Consider the following 22,433-nt stretch of genomic DNA (forward strand, 5'->3'; position numbering starts at 1 on the left):
TCCACATGAGTAGATCTACACAGTGAATATATAATACGGTATGTTTTAGTACAAATTTTTTTTGTAGCTTTAGATTAATTGAAAAATCCAATTTTGTCTGTAATTAATTAAAATTTATCTATAACTAAGTTATACATAGTCCAATGAGTACGGAATTTTTACTATAGTTTAAGCATACAATAATTAGCGTACCATAAAAATTTCACCACAATTGGACCATAGAAGCTGCAGCTATGAATTATTCCAATTAATTACAGACAAAATTGGATTTTCCAATTAATCCAAAGCTACAAAAAAAATTTGTACTAAAGCATACCGTATTATATATTCACTGTGTAGATCTACTCATGTGGAGTCCAATAAAATTAGATTTTTTATTTTATGATTTTTCTATGATTTATCAAAAATTCACCGAAAATAAATCTAAAAATTAAAATTAAAACAACCGGCACTGTAGCAACCCGCTGTTACTGTAGCAAAACCGCTGTCAAAAAACCGCCCGGGGGGTAACATAGACGGTTTTGAAAAGTTCAGGGGTAAAACAGAAGGTTTCATAGTTGGGGATGAAGTAGACAAAGTATGAAAGGTGGGGGGTTAAGTAAACTTTTTCCAATTTAAAATGGAAGGAGTAATATTTTTAATTCTTAGCCCCGGTGCCAGGCATTTCTAAGGTAACTCCGCAGCTCCAATGTATTGCAGCCGTTGTAGTTCCATTCATTCTATCTCTTCGTCGCACCTCGTTAGAACTAACGTTGGAGCTGCTCTTAATCATCGTTGGCGTAGATCGGACGAAAAGATCGGCCGGTTCATCGCCTGACGGCCTGAGGCCTGCCTCGACAGCACCACGAGACATGCCCTTCTGTCTACCGGCAACGGCTGCTCCGCGCGCGCGGCTGCCGTCGTCATTCAACACCCTCCGCTACAAGATTCACTCATAGACTATTGAAAACAATGTGTTTAAAATTCCAACACTGATGGGTACTATTGCAAACTTGTTTCTCCCAATATGCACTGCCCTTTTTAATCAACACATCCAGCGAAAACTATACAGTGTGTTTAAATGCTGATGGAAAGTTACCCGTTCCCTAAACTACCAATTGCAAAGTTGCCTCTTCCAGATATATTCTCCGTGTGTGCCTGTCGAAATTCGATGGCTATGCAAATGCACAAGGGGGGGGGGGGGGGGGGGGGGGGGGGCAGTCTACTTTTGAACACCTGTGATATTTCTAAACAACATTTCTAAGCAGCCAGTTTCCAAGAATTGTTGTCCTTTACAAGCATAGCTCCCAAGTCTTGGAGGGGTGAATATTCACCAGGCAGCAAACATTGTCTGAGTTTCCAGCGGCTTTCATGTCCCTACTCAATTTAGTGTACATGAGTCACGTCAAGGAGCTATCATTTTACATCTCCAATTCCCTGGACGAACACCATAATATGATCCACAACTTCAACATTTGCACTGTTTGTTTTGTAGACATTCATAAGAAGTTGATTTGGAAGAATAGTTATATGTACCTCAAGCAACAGGGCTGCCCATGTCATGAAAACTGACATTTACATGGCAACATCATCAGGTTGTTGGGGGTTGGCTGCTGCGACTTGACGCCTTTGACGCTCTCGCAAGTAGAGGACAGTTACAAGGCAAGCAAAGAGAGTCAAAATTGTTGCATTCCCTTCATCCATGAGAACATCTTCCACCCATTCCTTAACAACAGGGTATATTTCTGGAAGTGAATCGATAAAACGAACCTGAAATTTGGAATTTTTTTAATCAAAACAATTGCCGATATTGTAACAAGAACGAATGCAAGCACTTGCCATGAATTGACTAAAACTACAAAGCACATCAACATGCAACAGGACCCAGGCTCAATATCGCCTTGTTCATGCAGTGTAGCCTAAACAAGACAACATGTGGCACACCATACTCGAAACGAAAAGCAGCTCATGAATTGGGGCTTGTTGGGTCATTTTATTTTCCAAAGAACCTTTGAAGGGGAAAAATTCTTGCATTGTACTATACAAGAATAGAGTTGACCCAAACCTTAGAGCTACAAAGTTAATTAGAGGAAAAATAATCAAAACCCTGAACAGAAAAAGTAGTCCAAGTGGCCTGCAACGCTTGAAAATTTGCCCAAAACTTTCTTGGGTTGCTTTAGAAGTACTTTCCAATCTTAGTGCTAAAACTTTCACCAAAATTCCAAATTAATATATTTGTGCTGCGTCGTATCTTTGGAATCATAGACTCACATTTTGACTGTTTCAAATCTGGGATCAAAGTTCTTCCAGTCTGCACAAGACACCTTACTATCCATAGATCTTCTCCAACTTCATTACACAAGGGGTTATTTGTTTTTTTGAAACAAAACAAGGGGTTGTTTGTTTCACTTTTATTTCCACAAATCCATCAAAGTTCATCAATTGAAGACTATTAAAGGTATCTTATCACTGCCAAGGCATCAACACTACTGCTTGTCTCGATAGAAGGTTGAAATCCCTTGGATTATGCTAAAGAGTTAACTATCCAAACCAGAACATAAGGGTTACCAAATTCTTGAATACTCCCTCCATTCCAAATTATAAGCCGCTTTGACTTTTTTAGTACATAGGTTTTGCTATATATCTAGATATAGTATATGTCTAGATACATAGCAAAATCAATGTACCAAAAAAGTCAAAGCGGCTTATAATTTGGAACAGAGGGAGTAACTTTGAACTTTGAAGTACTGGAAACTGGATAATAAAGGCTAAAGAACATAAAATCAGAATAAAGTGCCAAAATATGGGGCAACAAAACGACAATATTCAAGTATGCATGTGTCAAGGACAGGAAATTCGTTGTAACCAGCTTATTGTTTTTGCTGAGTCCAGTCCAAGGCAATACTTTGTATACCAGTGTGTTTAACATCAGTATGTGGCAAGTTAGTCCCACTCGAAGTAACTTTAGATTAACAGTTTTAAACCTTTTTATTATAATCATGACACTTGACAACTCCAAATATAGGAATAACTTAGAAGGCTTTCCCAACATATCATTTAATGGACTGGAGACTAAAGTTCATTGAATACATTTGGTATAAGTTACTGGGAACTGGTCGATAACTACAAGGTATCAGTAGCAGCAACCCACTGGGAATTGGTACAGGAAAGAGTTTTGGCACAAACTATTAATAATTATACATGTTTCAAGTGAAGCCGTAAAGCACAAAACAAGGTATCCCATGTGAAAGTCACAGTAGCATATCACTTGTACTTACTACATACAGAAAATAATGTCTTACCAGAAAACTGTCTGCATAATTCTTCCTTAGCCACAAACTTGTTAGTGCAAGCATGACAGGGAGCTTAGCAGCTGAATCCACCTCAACAGCTTGATCATAATATCTTTTTGCCAAGTGCAAATCAAGGGGAAGTCCATGACCATGCTCATGCATGTACCCAAGGTTAAAAATAGCCTGAGCATTAGACTGTGACCGAGCATGCATATATGCCTCTGCTGCACGTTCGTAGTCCCTTGCTACGCCCTGTACAGAGAAATACAGGTAGGTGATGCCATATTGCCAGTTTCTCAGCAAATGCAGATTCTCCAAGTAATACCACATGGAGATATTTCACTTTCTTATCCAAATATTTTGCTTCTGAAATTTGCCTAAGAAAACTTGACATTTTTTTTTGAGAACTACACAGTACAACGCAGACGATCACAACACGCACGCACCCTCACCCCAATGAACACACGTACGTAAACCCTACCCCTAAAAGCACCTCCGAAGGACTGGTTTGTTCAAATGCATAAGTTGCCAGAAAAAAGGTATTTATATCGATGACATCAGTCATAAGTAACTGCAACATATATTCAAATAATTTCCAAAACTCATAATTTCAAATCAATATATTATTAACCGTATTTTAAATGATTGTACAAATAGTCAAATACACAATGGTCATGCTAACAGGTACACTAATAGTGTTTTCCACAACAACAAAAAAAACTTTAGCCCAAATACTTAAAAAACATATGTGAACCCGCTGAAGATACTAAACAAAAAAGCTACAGTCCAAAAGGAGTGCATACAGATTCAAAATTCTAGCACAAGCGGCCCTAACCAACTTATGTATTTTAAAAAGTCAGATGACTGTAGTACATACCCGACCATAGTAGTAGGCATCGCCAATCAACAAAGCAGCATGCTCATTACCCTGCTCGGATGCTTGCCACCACAAAGCATGTGCACGAAGATGTCTTTCCATATCTGTGCAATAACTAGATTCTCCCATGCAAATACTTTGATCACCATACCTATCCAGAATCCAGGCAGCATTGCTCTGTGCAACCTCATATCCAAGATCTGCCATTCTGGAATACAAGAGCAATGCTTTTCCAACATCGCCTTTCAAGTAAGACTCCAGAGCCCATCTGGACAGTGAACTCCAGGGTCCCCTCTCAGCAACAGACTTGTACAGCATTGTTGCCTGAAACAAGAAAATAGTAAGATGATTATATACTTGATCGAGGCATCAGAAGTTATTGCTTTAGTTGGTTCATGTTTCCCTATTTGTATTATTAACAGATTAGTATCAAAAAGATCAATCAAATTGGCATACTAGAGGATTTCTCCAAGTCTTATTAATTGAGATATGCATTTCAGCATGTATGCCTTCTTTTTTTTACAAATCTAATTCAACTATAACTATACAAATGAAAAAAAAATACAAATGGGAAAACACATGTGCAGTCTTAAAGGTAAAGGCATGTACCACTATCAAGATACAAAAATAGGAACAGGAACAGGGGCTTATTGCTGCCTGATGAAACAATCAAGACGGCATATCTGAAGAAGGAAGTCAGTGTGCATATGACCAATGGGTGTGCATGTGACAAAATTCCTCACACCATGGTACTTCAGCGATTAGCGTAATGTCTACAGGCCTGTTTGGCATGGCTCTGGCTCCTTCAGAAACAGCTTCGGCTCCTCTAAAGAAGCAGCTTCTTTAGTGGAGCTGAAACATGTGGATAAACGTTTGGCAAAACAGCTTCTCCTGTTTTTTTTTTTAAGAAATGGGTAGAAGGGGTCAAATGTCCATTGTACCCTTACCTATTTGACACATGAGTTATATATTTGACCTTAGTTTTCAAAGTGATGTTCATACGAAATAAGCAAATGTTCATGATAAGAAAATAATGAATAACCCATGATTGAGTTTGAGAGGCAACTACAAACTGGAGACAGTATGTGAAATGATTTTTTGGCACTGTAAACTCAATGACTGCTTTTAAAAGGCGACTGGACACTTAATGACTACTATTAAAAGACTCTCATTAGGATTGTTTTGGAGGCATGTAAGATGGGTCAAATAATCACAAAAATCCCGACCCACTATAATTCCTTCCCTTAATCCCATAAAGCAGCCCATTGGCACCACATGTCCAAATAAGCGCAGGAGCGAGTGTTCTGCTTACATTGGCCAGACACCCAGACTTCAAGTTACAGTCGCTGCTGATCCTTCAAACTGCACCAAAGCTCACCTCCAATGGGGAAATAATTGTGTGTGTGTGTGTGTGTGTGTGTGTGGAGGGGGGGGGGGGGGGGGGGGGCGTCAATAGAGGCTTGATAGCTGACAGGACCCCTCCCTGCAACTCCACATGTCTGTTGCTCGGCTCCACCTCATGCCAACTTTGCTGGCTGCTGCTACTTGTTCCCCCTCCATGGGCTGAGAGAGAAAAGAGGTGCGCTGAGAGAGAGACGAGGGCTGCACCCATCTTTTACCTGTGGGGGCGGAGCTGAGCAAAGCCAGAATTTTTCGCTCCCTCGTGCTAACACAAAAACGGATTTGGCTCCAGGCTGCTCCAACAGCAAAGCACTTCGTTTGACCCTTGTTCGGTACAGCTTCATCCAAAGCCAGAGCAGAAGCTCTTTGAGAATGAGGAGCCATACCAAAGGAGGGCGTAGTGGTACTATAAGAGATAGGTCGCAGCTGGCAACAATAGCATCACCAGAAAGTCACTAGGCTGCAGTGGGCTGCTGCTCCGGCAGGAAGCAGGCAATGATGCTTGCAGGCATATGTCAAGTTTTCATAGCCGTTTAAATTCTGAAATATTTACACAAGACTCTTGAGGCATATACATAAACAGTTCTGAACAAAACAACTTATGTTATTAAGAGGAGTGAATGCACTGCAAACTTTGGATTATCCTCGCGGGGGAGGAAGGACGAAAATAGAACTTCTGTTTGTCTTCAACCATTTATGCTTTTAATGATGATATTGCTACATATGTGATTTTCTATTCTCAATAAAGTATGTACATATACGGATATACCTATGGTTACATAACAATTTCTAAATTTTTTTGGGGTGTTTTACTTTGAGATTGCTTTATTAACTTCAATATTTTCTCTAGAGTACCCACTGAATACATTCTATGTTTTATGGAAGAATCTTGTCTCTACACACCAAAACATGAAAACACTACGCACAGAATCAATGTAAGCAAACAATTCCTACCCTCAGGGGATCAATCAAGAAAACAAAAAAGACCTATCAATATCAAACGTGATTAGCCAACGTTGCACACATTCTTCGGTCTATATAACTCATGAACCAAATTTCTACCTAAAGCCTTTTTACCAGGGATCAGGATAATCTGATCACACAAAGCTCATGGGGCATCCTAGTTACCAGTCGCAATTTAATTTAACCAACAATGCAACAAAAGAAGCTTAGTCATTTACCATATGGAGATTCCTCTTAAGACCAATGCCTTTCTGGAACAGCTTCGCCACCTGATAAATAGCTTTTGGTTGCCCAGCATTAACTGCATGAAGCAAGAGATTGCATGCTCTAATTACATCCCTCTTTACGCCAATACCCTTAAGGTACAACACACCAAGGTTATAATGTCCCCCGGATTCCTTATTCTCGGCTGCAAGTTCAAAAAGTTCCCTTGCCTGCAACAACAAAAAGGATGGCAAGTTCCTAAGTTCATGAGCATTTGGACTAGATATATTACGTGAATCATTTTTTACTTGCATTTTATGCCTCTGTTGCCAAACCTAGTGTACTAGTATACGGTTTAGCCCCCCACCCACACTCTTTTGTTTCCTTTATCTTCTTAATAATGAAATGATACACAGCTCTCCTGCATTTTTTAGAAAAAAAAGTACATGGTTTCTTTCTTTCTTTCTTTTGAAAGAGTGGTTCTATGTATTTATCTCAAAAATCCATAAGACTCACCCGCTTCTCCATTCCACTTTCAAAACTCGTTTTCACATGACATGCCATGCCATAGATTCAGTATGTGGTTGACCACATGTCCCATGTAATTGGTGTTTGCTTGTCAAGTTAGCATCAAATTTGGTCGATCTCATGGCAGAATGGTATACAATTAGTGCTGGTAGGACTATAACAGATAAAGGTAACACTAATATGACCGCCTGTGCAAATATACTTGTGTATTGAATGAATTCACAAACACTAGCAATTATTCAACAGCTAAGAGTGCATAACTGAAAGGTTTCTCACAAGAACGTGTCTCCATGGAGACCTAAAACAGGGGACACCCCAAACTCTAAGACATTATAAATATGACCCCTAAATATAATCTACTAGCAAGAGAATCCGGGGACATGATATATCTGTAACAATACATGTTTTAGCCTTAAACTACTAGGATAAAATGATGGAAGCTGGACACCATACATTAAATATGAAAAATAAACAATACCACTCAAGTTTTGCTCCATAACAATTATGCTTTGTGATGTTAACATGAAAAATCATGTCGACAAGATCAATGGTACTCTTGTGGCGGGTTCCATTGCTATTAACAGGTCACTCATTTAAGTACATCTCTACAGATAAGTTACGCATAGAAGTATATTTACCAAAATAAAGTACAGATAAAGTTAAAACTGAGTATATGAGATGTGACTTCGGCACTACTACTCGGGAGGAGGAAGATGTTAGTTTGGAAGGTCAAGTAGTGCCTAGGATGGATACCTTTCGATATTTAGGATCAATGCTACAGAGGGACGGAGATATTGATGAAGATGTTAGCCATAGAATCAAAGCAGGGTGGATGAAGTGGCGGCAAGCGTCTGGTGTCCTATGTGACAAAAGGGTACCACAGAAGCTAAAAGGCAAGTTTTATAGGACGGCGATTAGACCTGCTATGTTGTATGGTGCAGAATGTTGGCCTACGAAAAGACGACATATTCAACAGCTAAGTGTCGCGGAAATGCGTATGTTGCGTTGGATTTGCGGGCATACAAGAAGGGATCGAGTTCGGAACGATGATATACGTGAGAGATTAGGGGTAGAGCCAATTGAAGAAAAGCTTGTCCAACACCGGTTGAGATGGTTTGGACATGTGCAACGGAGACCTCCAGATGCACCGGTGCGTAGTGGAATCCTAAGTCAGGATAGTAACGTGAAGAGAGGCAGAGGAAGACCGAAGTTGACTTGGGTAGAGGCAATAAAAGGAGACTTGAAAGGATGGAATATACCCAAAGACTTAGCCTTAGATAGGAATGCTTGGAAGACAGCTATTCACGTGCCTGAACCTTGATTGTTTCTGTTGGGTTTCAACTCTAGCCTACCCCAACTTGTTTGGGACTTAAAGGCTTTGTTGTTGTTGTTGTTGTTGTTGTTAAGAAAGGACAGTATAGGCTAAAGAGAAGTGTAAATGGGAAACATTTAGTTCCAACAGTGTTTTAAGTTTTCTAATGCTCAGCTATAGATATGCAATTGTATCAGAAGTTCTTATACAGCATACTTACTTTTGTCAAGTTTTTCTTCTCCACCCCATAGCCTTTAACATATAGATAACCCAATCCATTGTAAGCTGAGTAATGTTGCTGCTTTGCAGCAAGTGCCAACCACTTGTATGCTTCGGTATAGTTCCTTTCAACTCCAGCACCTCTAGCATAGATCTCACCCAGAAGCTCCAATGCTCGTGTCTCGCCTTTCTCAACAGCCTTAGAAAACCAATGAAATGCTTTTCCATAATCACGACGGAGCCCACGTAGTCCATAGTAATACAGAAGCCCTAATTTGTACATGTTAGCAGCATTGCCTCGCTGTGCCTGGTACTCTGTGATTTGGAAATCTTCATCGTCCTCACCCCGGGACTTCCTCAAGGCCTCTTTATTTTCTTCAGTCCCACTGTGAAGACGGATTGGTTCAATCACTGGTGGCTCCTTTGATATCAAGGAGCTTGTTAGGGCAGCTTCTGCAAGCTCAGCGTATAGTATAACAGCTTCTTCATACATCTGAAAATTAAAATGATAGGATTTGACAGGTTGAGCCCAATTTAAACACCAATAGAGTGGACTGGAGTAGAACAAGCTACATGACAATAATTGGGTTAAAAATAACTAGTATAGCATATATATGACAATTAACAAGGGTAGAAACCGTCCCAAAATGATAAATCCAGAGGACTGCAAAGAAATTATACTGAATCAGATTGAGCAACCCCTATTTTTTTATATGAAGTAAAGCTTATTGCGATAACCACTGATTGTGCAATACATGCAAGCAACCAAAAAAAATTAAAAGCTAGAGCAAGAAGCTAAACTCAATATTTTTAAGGTAAAATACTATCCCTCATTCTGTTTCATCAAAAGAAACACAACAATTTACAAGAGAACACTGCATCCGACATCCAATGTCTGGATGCAAGATAAAAAGACTAAACGTGGTTAAAGCAGGCTGCTCACTGGTACTCATCAAGAAAAAAATCATCATGGTTAGTAGTCATAAATTTCGTCAGCTCGATTATTGCTTCTTAAATTACCTCCAACTTGTAAGATGACTTTGTGTCACGGAAAGCATTAGTTCTAGAGAAGAATTTGTAGACCTACCATTACATACAACCCTACAATGATGAAGAGGGAATTTGATTCTCTAAGGTGTAATGTTTGTGCACAAATTAAAAAAAATGATGTAGTAAAAATAAGAACCACGCTACAAATTGGCAAAGACACTGGCCTTGCAATTTCTACCAGCAAATAATATCGAAGTCTACACCCAATTTCAGCAAGTGTGACTACCAATTGATTAACTGAAACAACTTGCAATTCTGATGCCTGTTCACCCCAGGGAACTTGCACTGTTCGCTTGGCTAATAAGCCATGGTTGAAAGTACCGTTGGTTGATTCGTTGTAAGAGAAAAATACTGCTCATTGGCACGAAAGCTAACAGGGCGACCTTTAACAATTTTATCTACCCCAAGCACGAAAGCTAACATCTGACCCTAAAACCTCCTTAATTTGCAAGTTCGCCAACAAACTCAAACATTCAACCCCCAATTAGAGTACGCAGATTGTGCGAGTGATTAAAAGCAAACGGTCTTGACCACCTCACCTCCTGGCGGAAGTAGGAGTACGCGAGGGCCATCTTTGACTGGAGATCTCCCGCGTCGGCGGCAAACTTGTGCAGCAGGAACGCGAGCGATCGGGATGCTGGGCGCGTCATCCCGGCGCCGGTGAGGAACGCCAGCGCGGACTGCGCGCCCGGGTGCCCCGCCTCTGCCGCGGCCTCGATCTGCGCGGCGGCCGTGGCGAACGCCGCGTCGTCCCCGTCGGACGCTGCGGAGAGCATCGCGCGGGCGCCCGCGACGAAGAGCGCGTCGGCCGGCGAGTCCGTCTCATCGCCAGAGGGGGGAGGGCTGGTTAGGTCGAGGAGGGGGACCCAGGATGACGGGGAGAGGAGCGGGTCGGCGGCCGGCGAATCGTCGGCGAAGTCGTCCCACCCGTCGTCGTCGGCGGAGTCGGTAGAGGGGAGGGACGGGTGCGCGGCCGAATCCTTGAGGAAATCCTCACCGGAGAGAACCAAAACGAAGGGGCGCACTGCGGCAGCTGGGCGAAGGAGAGAAGCGGCCACGGCGAAGGTGACGGCGGCGACGAGGAGGAGACGGCGGTGGAGGCCGCGAGCCATCGGGGAAGGCGTGTGTTTACGAGAACACGAGATCCCACCCCCGTTGTACAGTGGGTTGGGACTTGGGAATTAGGAGCAGGGAACCGCGTCGCTGGCAGGTGGGGCAGTCGAGCGAGCAGCTTCAACCTTCAAGGATTGTGACGTGGAGATAGGACACGCAGTGGAGACGTGTCCGTGCTCCGTGATTGGCTGGACGTTTGGGCCTGGGGTGGATCCGAACTGGAGGGATTTTGCTTGGGCTGTGCGCTAGTGTCTTCGATATGGCCCATCGGCCGATGATTACTTCCATAGTTTTGCTTGGGGCTGGGCTGCGTATTTCGCAATGTATATATATTTTTGTCCTTTTATTTTTATCAATATATACAAAAAAAAGGTATCTGGGTCCTTTTTCATTTTTCATGATTTTTACGGTAATGCTCAGGGGCAAGGCGTCCGTGTGACCGGACACCGCCTTTCTAGGTCTGCGCGCTACTGTCTCCCGACTCGTTCGCCTATCACGTGCTTTTCTGCGTCGTGTGGCCATCTGCCCACCCCAATCTACATCGCCGCCGCAGCTATCTCCCCCACGCACACCCCATCCTGCGCCGCGCTGCTCCACTCCGCCTCGTCGCCGCGGCCATCCCTCGCCGCGTCGTCCCACTCCGGCTTGCCGTTGCGGCCATCCCTCGCCGTGCCCCACTCCACGCTCGCCCGTCGCGACCACGGCATGCACCACGCCACCAGGAGAAGGTCATCGCCGGCTGGGACAACGTCTCCCACGATCGGCCAAAGACACCACGACAAGAAGAAGCATATGTTGCAATCGTATATTTCAAGTGTTTCAGATGTATGTTGCAAGTGTTTCACATTGATGTTGCAAAAGTAGATCGGGATGTTGCACATGTTGTAATGGCTATACCGTATGTTGCAAATGTTTGTTCGAAATGTTTCATCTGTTTTAAACGTATGTTGCAAGTGTTTTCATGTTTCAAGTGTTGGATGGGACGGCCGGAGTCACGCGGCACACAACCGCTTGTGGGGGTGCGAGCGCAATACAGAGCAGGTGCGGGAAGCAGATGTAGACGCAGGCGGTCCCTGCCTGCGTGATATGAAGCAGGGCCCTGGTGGTCCCCGGTTGCACGCGGGAAACGGAGTGGAAGCGGGCGGCCCTGTGTGCGACTGGTGGCGCGGCGGGGCGAGGCGTCCGGGTGATGCAAGCACGAGAAATGGAGGAGGCGTGGGAAACAAAGAGGCACGTAACATAGGGGATAGGAGCGTTGTCTGGACGCTAGCATCCCCATTTTTCTCCTTTTTATTTCTTTTTTTGCGCATTCCAGCTTCAGCATTCAGCGAAGATTATAACACAAAACCAGTATCCCACTGTTCCATTCCATGCAAAGATGCCATTTAACAAACAACCTGTTCGCTTGCTGGCTTCAACTAGAGTTTATCAGCTATGGTATAGTGTTTTTCTTTTACAACAAACCAGCATCAGCCGAGCTTATCAACCCAGAAACCATCCAGCGAATGGGCTGAAACAGAAGAGGCACACTGCTTCGATCGAACAAACAACAAAGCTGTAGTACGCTTTACTAACATGCCCATTACCCACACGTACATCATGCCTGACCTACCAGTTGCATACATACAGAGCACATGAACCGTATATCCATCGAACACGCTGCGTGCGCTGCCACACGATTGAGTTCTTGCACGATCTATCGGACCACCGATGATACAGCACTTATTCATGCGTGGCCGGCCGGGCATGCACTTCTTCAGTGCTCAACTAGCGTTGACGGTCATCTTCATCCCCATCCCGCAGTGCCCGTTGAGGCTGCAGATGAAGTAGTTGGTGCCGGGGCCAAGCGTGACGCGGTCGCTCCCCGAGCTGTACGGCGTGCCGGAGGACCGGCAGCCGGAGTAGCCGCCGGCGTCCACGGCCACCACGTTGTGCACGGAGGGGTCGTAGTTGAACTCTGCATGCAGGAAGAAAAAAAAACCATAATAAGTGTTTGTTTGGACTTTGGAGTGGAGACCACCAAAGCTGCTGCCTGTGATGAAATGGTATTGGCTTGCTTGGCCACTGCTCACCGAGGACGTCCCCGGCGCGGAAGCTCTTGCCCTTGGACCAGTTGTCCGCGTTGAAGGACCAGTCGACCCTGTGGGTGGCCGCGTCGGCGACGCCGAGGAGGAGGCAAGCGGCGAGCAGGCCGCCGAGGGCAAGCCCCCGCGTCGCACTGCCGCTTCCCTGAGCCATAGCGATCGCTCCTGCGCTGTTTCTTCGGGCGCTTCTGTGCTTAGAGGCAGAGCAGAGGAGTGTGCTGCTGCTTTGTGTTTGAGCTGCTGTGATGGCTGGCCAGAAGGTGGGGGTGCTTCTATAGAGGCCAGAAAGGGGCCAACCGGGAACCTGGATCCATCACGACAGCCTCCAGTTATTATATACCAGAAATGCGATGGTGGTTGTACCGAATGCTACACGGCGCGCATGAAATGTCCTTCCACAAAAGCTGAGTGAGGACTGAGTTGAGCCTAAGCTCTCAGTCTCTCGCTAAAGAAGAGTCATTGCTACATGCAGCAGTCAAAATTTAGAACGCATTCCCTAGCCTGTTCTCATCGTTTACTTTGGCCTTTGGCCAAAACCAACAGCAACCTTTTCACGGGTTTTCTGCTAGGGTACCTCAGATTACCCGGCAATCTTTGTACTGCTCAAATTATACTGGATCTTTCACGTCACATCTAGCTAGACTGGTGAATCGGTGAGTCACAAGCGCCAAAAAAACTGCATGGGGAACCGGCGAACATGTGCATTGTATTGACGAGTGTTTCTGTGGTTGGTGAACAGATAACTGGTTTTCGGGAGACTGCACGGCAAGGGCCAAACACAAGTCTTTGTCACTCTCTTATGAAAATGCTTCGGTTTTCCACTTTCCAGTCGCTGTTGCGAAGAAATTGTCATACTTGCATTTCGCAAGGAAGATGTCATCGTTGTCGAGGTAACTCAGCTAGCATGATTATGTCATCGTAGCAACTAGCAAGTTGTGTTAAAAATAATAGCAATTTAGCGACACATAAATTGATTCCGAAATTGAGAAAAAGAACAACATGTTCATAGATGTGTGAAGTAACACTAGCACTGTGATCTGATATAAACTCAGACTCACTGGTGCTAGTAGCATAAGAAATATTAGAACGAACAAAAAAAAAAGTATAGACATTCTGTCGGCGCTAAAGATAGCGCAAATGTAGATGAAGCAGACCGTCGATGGAGATCCGCAAAACATCGGCATAGAGGGAAGAAGACGTTCAGCAAGCAGTCGCGGCGGCACTTCCCAAAAACCTGATACGCCCCTACCCGGTGTAGGGACACGGGGAGACTTAGGCTTCAGAGACCTACTCTCCCGGCGCCGATAACATGTCGCCGACGGGATGGGGAAGACGGCGGCGGCCCAGCACAGTGGTAAAAGATGGAGATGAATTGTTTATATCGAGGACGACGTCTCGTCCCAATATATACACGCGTCGCAACTAAGGAAAGTTAGTTGACTAGAACAGTTAAAGCAATCACCATTAATACGAGAATAATTGCTTGCCAAAATAGGTCAGCGTAATTTTAATTTCTCCATACATGCAAAAAAATCGAGTAGCAAAAGAAAGCTGCGCACCTGCAAGATCGAAGCGAGAACATTGCCCCGCCCCGCGAGACGTGTCAAGGCAAGCGTGTGTGTTTCTTCATTTTTCCCTCCCCAATGGTTTCAACTAATTGGAGACAATTCAACTATTTAAGTTAGCCTCACTCCTAGAGTAACAATGTGGACTAAAGTCCCCCACCATAGTACCATACCATGCATGTGTGAGTGGACATTTGAAATTTATTTAGAATTATTATTTGAGCCAGCCCAAGTCTTCTAACAACTTCAGTTCGTTGTGTCGAAGTACACAAGCATGTTTCAGCAAATGTCCTTCGATCAACAGTATATGTCGTGAGAAATGCACGTGGCTCTTTGTCCAATCTGCTTGTTGTTTTAGCTCACGGAAACTGGCTCACTCGAACAAAGTAGCTAATGCAATGACGGCTCAAGGCTACTTCACTCATTGGCTACCTTTTAAAAAAGGTTTTTTAAAATGGGATAAAAATTAGACGCTAACGCAGCTGGTTTCTCAGACTCAAGTCGCTTCAAGTTTTCCTCTTTTTTTTGCGACCCTTTTTTTTACCAAGCACTCTGTGCGTGATTGAGTGTCCAGGCGATAAAACACACTCAGTTTTCTGAAAATATAAATAACACCAAGTGGCTCAGTGTTACTTAGCTTGTTCAGATAGTCAGGTCCCAAGTTGACAAGTTCTCAAATTGGACTACCATTCTACCAAGCTATGGTTGATTCGTTGGAATGGATTTGATCAAGGGAGGTTGCCCCTGATGTAACCAAAATTGTCGTTTCGACGGCCGCGAGATCACAAGCGTCTGGACCAACGGGTACCATCGATCACAGGAGAGCATACACCAAAATCTCGCATCCTCGCGTACTAATCAGGATTTGGCCCAGTGCTAAGGTCGAGATTCGAGAAGGACCCTCCATAATTGTGTCGAAACAGGACGAGAAACCCGTGACATGCCTCGACGCCACAGGTGACACAGGGCAGAGCCGATCGGTGAATGTGAGTCCCCATCCTGTAGCTTCGTATTGCTGCCATTTCTGCCCTTGCACAGCTGCTTTTGCAGCCTTTGACATTGCTGTTCTTGTCCTGTGCGAAGGAAAACAAAGAGCTGAAGATTCTTCGGAATCGATCAAGTTCCTGCGATCATCGTGACGATGTTAGGACGACAGTACAGTGAAGTTTTTCAGGGAACCAGAGGCTGAGAAGCTGCCATGGTGGCTAGCTGGTGATCACTGTTCAGTTCAGAGAATTTGGCGCTGGCGAGGAACAGGAGCATCAGGTTAGGTGCGCCGCCCTGACGGCCGCTCCATGAGCTTTTAAGCTGTTCACGTGTCTGTGCTATTTCGGGGTGTACATGTGCCATCTTTTGGTAGGCTCGTAAGGCACTTTTTGGTGGTTATTAATCTTGTTTGTTCTCCCGTACAAACACTGTAGGATGTGTTTGGCGCGGCCTCTAGCTCCAGATTCCTTGGTTAGCTTGTGGCCTTGCGGGGCTGTGACAAGGTGGACCTGCTCCAGATTCCAGGTTTTCTAATTCTGGTGTTCTGATTTCTGAATCAACATGGAGAACCTTTTTGTTTTTGGGAAATGTTATCCCCAAAACGACTTGCAACATGTTGCTAAACTAAAATTTAGCCCTTGTTTAGTTCCACCCCAACTTCCAAAAAGTTGCTACAGTACCTGTCATATCGAATATTTGCGGCTCGTGCATGGAGCATTAAATGTAGACGAAAAGAAAAACTAATTGCACAGTTTGGTGGGAAATTGCGAGACGAACGTTTGAGCCTAATTAGTCCATGTTTGAACATTATTTACTAAATAAAAACGAACGTGCTACAGTAGCCCCAAAATCCAAATTCCTACAACTAAACAAGGGCTTAAGAGTTTAAATTAAAAACACAGATCGAGAATGACACCTACTCAGGCCACCAAAAGTAGAAGGCCCCAATTTCTCCTCTCAGGTTCTTATTCCTGGAGATTCTATATTCACATAGGAGGCCTCTACTTTTTAGTTTCGGACATTTATCTCTCGACGCCTGTCCAGGACCCATGCTTGCCCGAGCGCTCAAGCCACCGCCCTACACTCCACCCGCCCGACACCCCTCCCCACCCACCCGACGCTCCGCGCGGCTCCCATCATAGTGCGCCTCCACCGGGCTTGCCTGCTTCGAGCTGGCCTACCAGCCGTGCGCACGAGCACGTGGTCGCTCGCCGGTCCCGCGCCCTGGCTACGCTCGCCTGCTCCGCGCCCCTGCCGCGCTAGCTGACCTGCTGGCTCGGATGCCAGCGCGCCGAGCACACGCAGACACGCTCACGCTGCATGGAGGCAATGGCGCTGGTCACGCCCACACTCTGATTGACGAAATGCATTGGCAGAGCTGCTTCAAAGTTTCTAGTCATCACGCCACATCAGTATGAGAAGACAACGTGAAGAGATATAAACCTAAATGATACAACATAAAAAGTTTATAAACCTAAAAATCTACCTTCAAAATTGATGAATCTAGCTGAAACTTGCTCGTAAGTTAATAGGCCTCCAGCCCAGCCAGAATGTGAGCGCGCTACAAGTTAATGAAACTTTATAGAGGCCATCTATCCACACTTTTTTAACGAAGGATTTTTTGTGGACCTAACCTAACTGGAATCACGTCAATCAAAGATCTATAACTAGCTAGAGATATAAAATAAACTCGAGATATAAAATAAACGAGGGAAGGGAGGAGGCGCGTTGCGCCCGCCACCGTGGAGTTTTCGGTAGGCAAGCGGAGGCAGCAATTTGCTGGATGCAGAGCTGCTGACGTGTGGGGCCTCTACCGTAGAGCAGGAGGTGGGAGTGGGAGCAGGCCCGAAGCGCAGGATGCGGATGGATGTGCAGGGTAACAGTAGCAACGGTGCCGTACATCTACGCGTGTATATATCTTTATTTAATTTATAGACAAGCTCTCTTATACAGAAAGACAAGAATTGATTTAGCCCTAACTTTGTGACCAGGAGCGGACCCAGTACACAAGGAGCGGAGGCACCTGCCCCTACTTAATTCTAGGTTTCTAAAGAAAATATGTCTTCTTTTGTGTAGTTGTAGAGGTCCATGAGTAAAAGGTCGCCGCTCAAATTTTATGCTAATTTCGTCCCGGTTTGTAATTAAACAAAATTTATAAAAGATTAATCAATGAAACTTCTTAGATCACTAACTTAATGCCTTAGCACATTTTTTAGATAGATAAAAACAAGTTTGCGCTTGAGAATATAAAACCAATCTGTAAAACCAAAAGCTAGGCATGCAAATCAAAGAACAAACAAAGAAGCAAATGAACAAGATGACCAACCCCATCACAAAAAAAAACCATCAATTAGCAGATATTGATCTTTATATTGCATAGGTTTACAAAATTCATCTTACAAGCATTCTTTCTGTTTGGATCCTAAGACTAAAAGCTAGCCCACCTTGTGAAACTTAACATGAACTAATTATAGATTAATAAGAGTTAATGGACTCTAACCATCAATTATTCTTCACTTTTATTTTCCGTGACCGAACCAGGCCATATGGGCCTTCTCCTAATCGAATACCACTACCGGCACCTTGACCAAAGTCCAACTCGTAGACACTCCGCCTTGCTCGGCCTATGCAACCAGCCAGCAGGTCCCAAACTGCCAATGCAACCAGCACGTGTCCACTGTAACGCTAGACCGACGGCCACCATGCAGCTAGCACGGTCAACACATGCATTCCTAGACTGCAGTCTGCCGAGTCCCTTACAGAGCGTTGTAAAACATACGGACTCTATTCTAAAAGGAAAGAAGAGAAATATGGACTCTATTCTAAAAGGAAAGAAGAGAAAGAAATCCTAATCATAATCCATTTGTATGCGGTCTTTTACTAAACTCTTAGGCCTTGGCAGCACTATATATATATACGTGGGACCTCTATGTTGAAATTACCAATATTCAGATGAATAAAGAATAGTCCCTCTATCTCTTATGTCTATATGTTATACTTTCATTTACTATGTTGGTCATGAGATATGGAGAGGAAAGGTCCTAACCGCTGGCAACATGTTTTATAACACGTTATCAGCACGACAAGCTCTACGTCGGCATCGCCGTTGAAGCTGTTGTCGACCTCGACACGGATGCTCGTGTCAACGTCTACACCGCGACTTCTTCGACGACGTCGACATCCTCGACGTTGTTAGCGAAACGGATCTACTACCTCTACTTGCAACTAATATGCACTGCGCCGACATGTACCGTCATCGTCAAGTGGGTAGATCTACGACAATACCGAAACGCCCTACGCGGTATGTATCTGCCCTACGGTGGTAAGTGGAGTAGATCAATTCGGTATCCTCTATGAGGTATGAAACACAGCTCGTACATTGTTTTGTGCCGGCCATCAAGCTGGATTAATCTACTCGATGTTTGCACGGGTAGCTAGAAACCCTGTTTTCCCAATCGAGCTAGAGTACATGAATTGGATGGGAGATCACGACATCACCGTGAAACTGCATGTACGAGTGGTATTACATGGACATGCAAGTAGCACTTGAACTACAGACTAGAAGTCAATTATTCGTTGCATTAATTAGCAAGTAAAGAAAGCTAAATAGCATGCATCATTGATCACCTGTACAATTACATCGGACCGGTCATGTGTTTGACATGCAGTCAATACCGTCCGGATTCGGTGACCTTGCATTGGCGCCGGCTCGCCTTTCAGGTTTTAGCTACGTATATGAACACATAAGGCAAGATTTTTGCATAGAATCCGAGTCGCACTCGCATGTGCCATATCTGGAGTTCTGGACACCTTTGCTTGCTGGTACATGACATGTAGTCATCGAGGCGAGTACAGAAGATTGTATTCTCGCCGGCCTGAAGTCAGGGCGCCGCCGAGGTTTGCATGCGTACTAGGACTCGTACACCTTATTTCCATTACCAAATTGGTCGTCGCTGGCACGAAAGCTAACGACAGTGCGATCACACGACATGAACATCGTCGACGCTGTCATCCACGATTTATTTGGTGTGTGAAGTTGTCGGGGCCAAGACCAGTAGTTCTTGTCTAATTCCGACCTCTACACAGGCTCTTTAGAACGGCCGATGGCTTATTCGCATGCTTGCTATGCCTCGCCAGCAGACGAGCATTGAATCTAGAACAGACATCAGATTGAATCTGTGCTGCATCAGCTTGAAGTTGATGGGGATCCAACGAGATCTGTAATTCCATTTATAAACTCGAACTCCTTACGAGCTCCACTATTTTTCGAATTGTTGCATCTTTTGGACATACCTGTAGCTCCCTGCAACCTCCAACCACTATATGCTAGAAGCACTGGGACAGACTAAAAAATTTAAGAATCTGAGAAAGATAGGGCCCGTAGTCCCTCCCATCTTAAAAAGGTGCATCGGTCTTGGAATTTCTAGAAGAAAAATATGTTTATGTCTTACAGTAAATTATATACGTTTACAATATTTGTCTTTTGTTTATGTATAACGTATGTGTGCTGATATTTTTATGCTATCTTGAATGCATTTATTTATCACACATTATGAATTATATACCATGCAGTTGTAAGAATAAAATCTTGAATTATTACACTAGAAATATGGGATAATGTATATGTGCTCTCTAAATCTTGCGGACCTTGGACTTATCATCTTTGAGAGGCTAATATTTATTTTTCCTAGCATAATGAATTTTTGGGATGAACGAATACTTGGTATTAATTATGAAAATTTACATATACCATAATCCTAAAAAAATGCTAGGATGCTTCTAAAAATATTTTGAATAATCATCCACTACTTTTTTTGCACCTTGCTACTTGTTTATATGTAGTAAACATATATGCACATGGTCCAATTTATGTTGATATGCATGCCTTAAAAAAGGAAGAAATATCCTAGAATTATTCTGAACAATAGAATCATTTGTTATGGTTATTACTAAATCCATGTAGGATATTTTGCTACCATTGAAGTATAGTGAACTCAGGATTTCCTGCTTACTCTCTAAAATGAGTATATGGCCGAGATAAATAACAAATGCATTGTGGGACTCACTGCATGAGAAAAATCCAAACTTATGATTATTACAGAATATAATATTGCATTGAAAGTTGAATTTTCAAGCTTGTATGCCTATGGATTGAGGTATAGTGCTGCACTTTAAACAATAGCTTGAAGCTTTATATTAAATGTCTAGAATACAAGATGGTAAATAAGATTTTATCAATGAATGCTCTCGAAGAAATGTCTCTTGTGTATAGAATATTAAAGAGCAATGCAATACATGAAGTATTTGAATTTATCATCAGAAATTACTCAAATAAAAATTTGAGTTGAAATTTTTAGATAGCTTTATAAACCAGGATATTGTTAGCTTGCATATATTACACCCCTTGAAGGCTTGTGACCGTATATCATAACTATTGAATAAAGCATGAAGCTACCGTCTCTCATGTATAGAAGTAAAGACATGAGAGAATGGATATTATTTAGAATATTTAAGGGTTTTTCTTGACGAAGAACTTGAATCACGTGCTTACATATTTGTTTTGTCTTTAAAATTACTATCATGAAGTATGAATAGTAGTGGTAGTGCATTAAGTTTTAATTCCCGTTGAATTAAGTGGTTCTCATATACTCATAGAAGAGTTAATGGTTAATCTATTGGCTTGGAGACTAATGTGAAGCATTTAATATTCTTAGTTACAATTTTTACTTGCAGTAATATATGTTAATCTTGCATGGAATGAATTATAGATTTATATGTTTTGCATATAAACAATTGCCTAGTTTGCCTAAACAATTGGAGTATACTATCATATTAACTGATCTTAGAAGGATCAATTTAGCCAAGAAATTGTATAATCCTAAAACTAAGTATTTAATACTTTAGCCCAAGAACTAGAAGTTTATGTCCTACCTTGAATGTGTTGTTGTACACTAAATAGTACCTGGATATGTGGATTTCATGCCAATACCAATGAATACTAGAAGTATGATTGAATTCTATGGAACATTAGAAATGATTATTCATAGATGATGCATGTAGCATATTATTACTTGAAGTAATTATGGCATGAAAAATGGGAGGAATTTTGGGTGAAGGCATGAGAAAATATGGGTAATATATATTTAATAGACACAACCTTCCTAAATCTATCTTAAGTGCATGTATCAGGACTTGAAGTCCTAGCCACGTCCCTTCTGGCCGAGTTAACTTTCACTACATTGCACTAATTGCAAGTAAGCTTGTAGCTTTGCATTTTGTTGTTTTCTATTACGTTGGATTGAATATCAACATTCCACATTACACTCGAATGTGTATTATTATATTGTGCTCTCATCGAGCTGCAACTATCTCCACTTCTGCATGAATATTAGCATAGCAGCTATGTTTATAGCTAGTAGCTATCTTGCACTTCCCTCAGAATTAGATTGGCTAGCTAGTACACTATGTCTATAGTTCCCATTGAACTAAGAAATATCTTGCTTTCAATAGATCGCATGTATAAGCAATGAATTGGTCTAGGGCCAAGTAGCCTAAGATCAGGGGGAGTTGGTTAATCTGAAATTAGCTAAATAGAGAAGTAATCAAGTGATGGGATGAATAATTATGGAATTAAGATGGTAGATAACACACTTAGATGATTTGGGATTTTTGAAGAAAAGACATTTGGAGAATTATGTATTAACGGCAATTAGAAATTTCTAGAAGAAATTCCATGTGAATTTGAATGTTGTGTATTTTATACATTTGAAGTGTATGATCTATTTTTTTAAAGTATAAGTACTTGGATGAATTTTTTAGGCTAAAGAATAAAGAAGCTAGATAATGAAATAGTTTTAT

The 22,433-nt window shown here is 42.8% G+C and overlaps 2 protein-coding genes across 2 annotated transcripts; both read right to left on the reverse strand.

Moving 5' to 3' along the window:
• Positions 1-1,185: 1,185 nt before the first annotated feature.
• Positions 1,186-10,986, reverse strand: LOC136502615 (ERAD-associated E3 ubiquitin-protein ligase component HRD3-like). The gene is made up of 7 exons (XM_066497875.1): positions 10,366-10,986; positions 8,778-9,269; positions 6,732-6,947; positions 4,150-4,473; positions 3,282-3,524; positions 1,516-1,749; positions 1,186-1,416 (listed from the first exon to the last, which is right to left on the reverse strand). The coding sequence occupies exons 1-6, from the start codon at positions 10,936-10,938 to the stop codon at positions 1,555-1,557; spliced, it is 2,043 nt and encodes a 680-aa protein (XP_066353972.1). The 5' UTR covers positions 10,939-10,986; the 3' UTR covers positions 1,186-1,416; positions 1,516-1,554.
• Positions 10,987-12,293: 1,307 nt separating this feature from the next.
• LOC136502624 (basic blue protein-like) lies at positions 12,294-13,315 on the reverse strand. The gene is made up of 2 exons (XM_066497880.1): positions 13,012-13,315; positions 12,294-12,896 (listed from the first exon to the last, which is right to left on the reverse strand). The coding sequence occupies exons 1-2, from the start codon at positions 13,175-13,177 to the stop codon at positions 12,703-12,705; spliced, it is 360 nt and encodes a 119-aa protein (XP_066353977.1). The 5' UTR covers positions 13,178-13,315; the 3' UTR covers positions 12,294-12,702.
• Positions 13,316-22,433: the final 9,118 nt, after the last annotated feature.

Source organism: Miscanthus floridulus, chromosome 1 (genome assembly GCF_019320115.1).
Source record: "Miscanthus floridulus cultivar M001 chromosome 1, ASM1932011v1, whole genome shotgun sequence".
Taxonomy (NCBI): Eukaryota; Viridiplantae; Streptophyta; class Magnoliopsida; order Poales; family Poaceae; genus Miscanthus; species Miscanthus floridulus.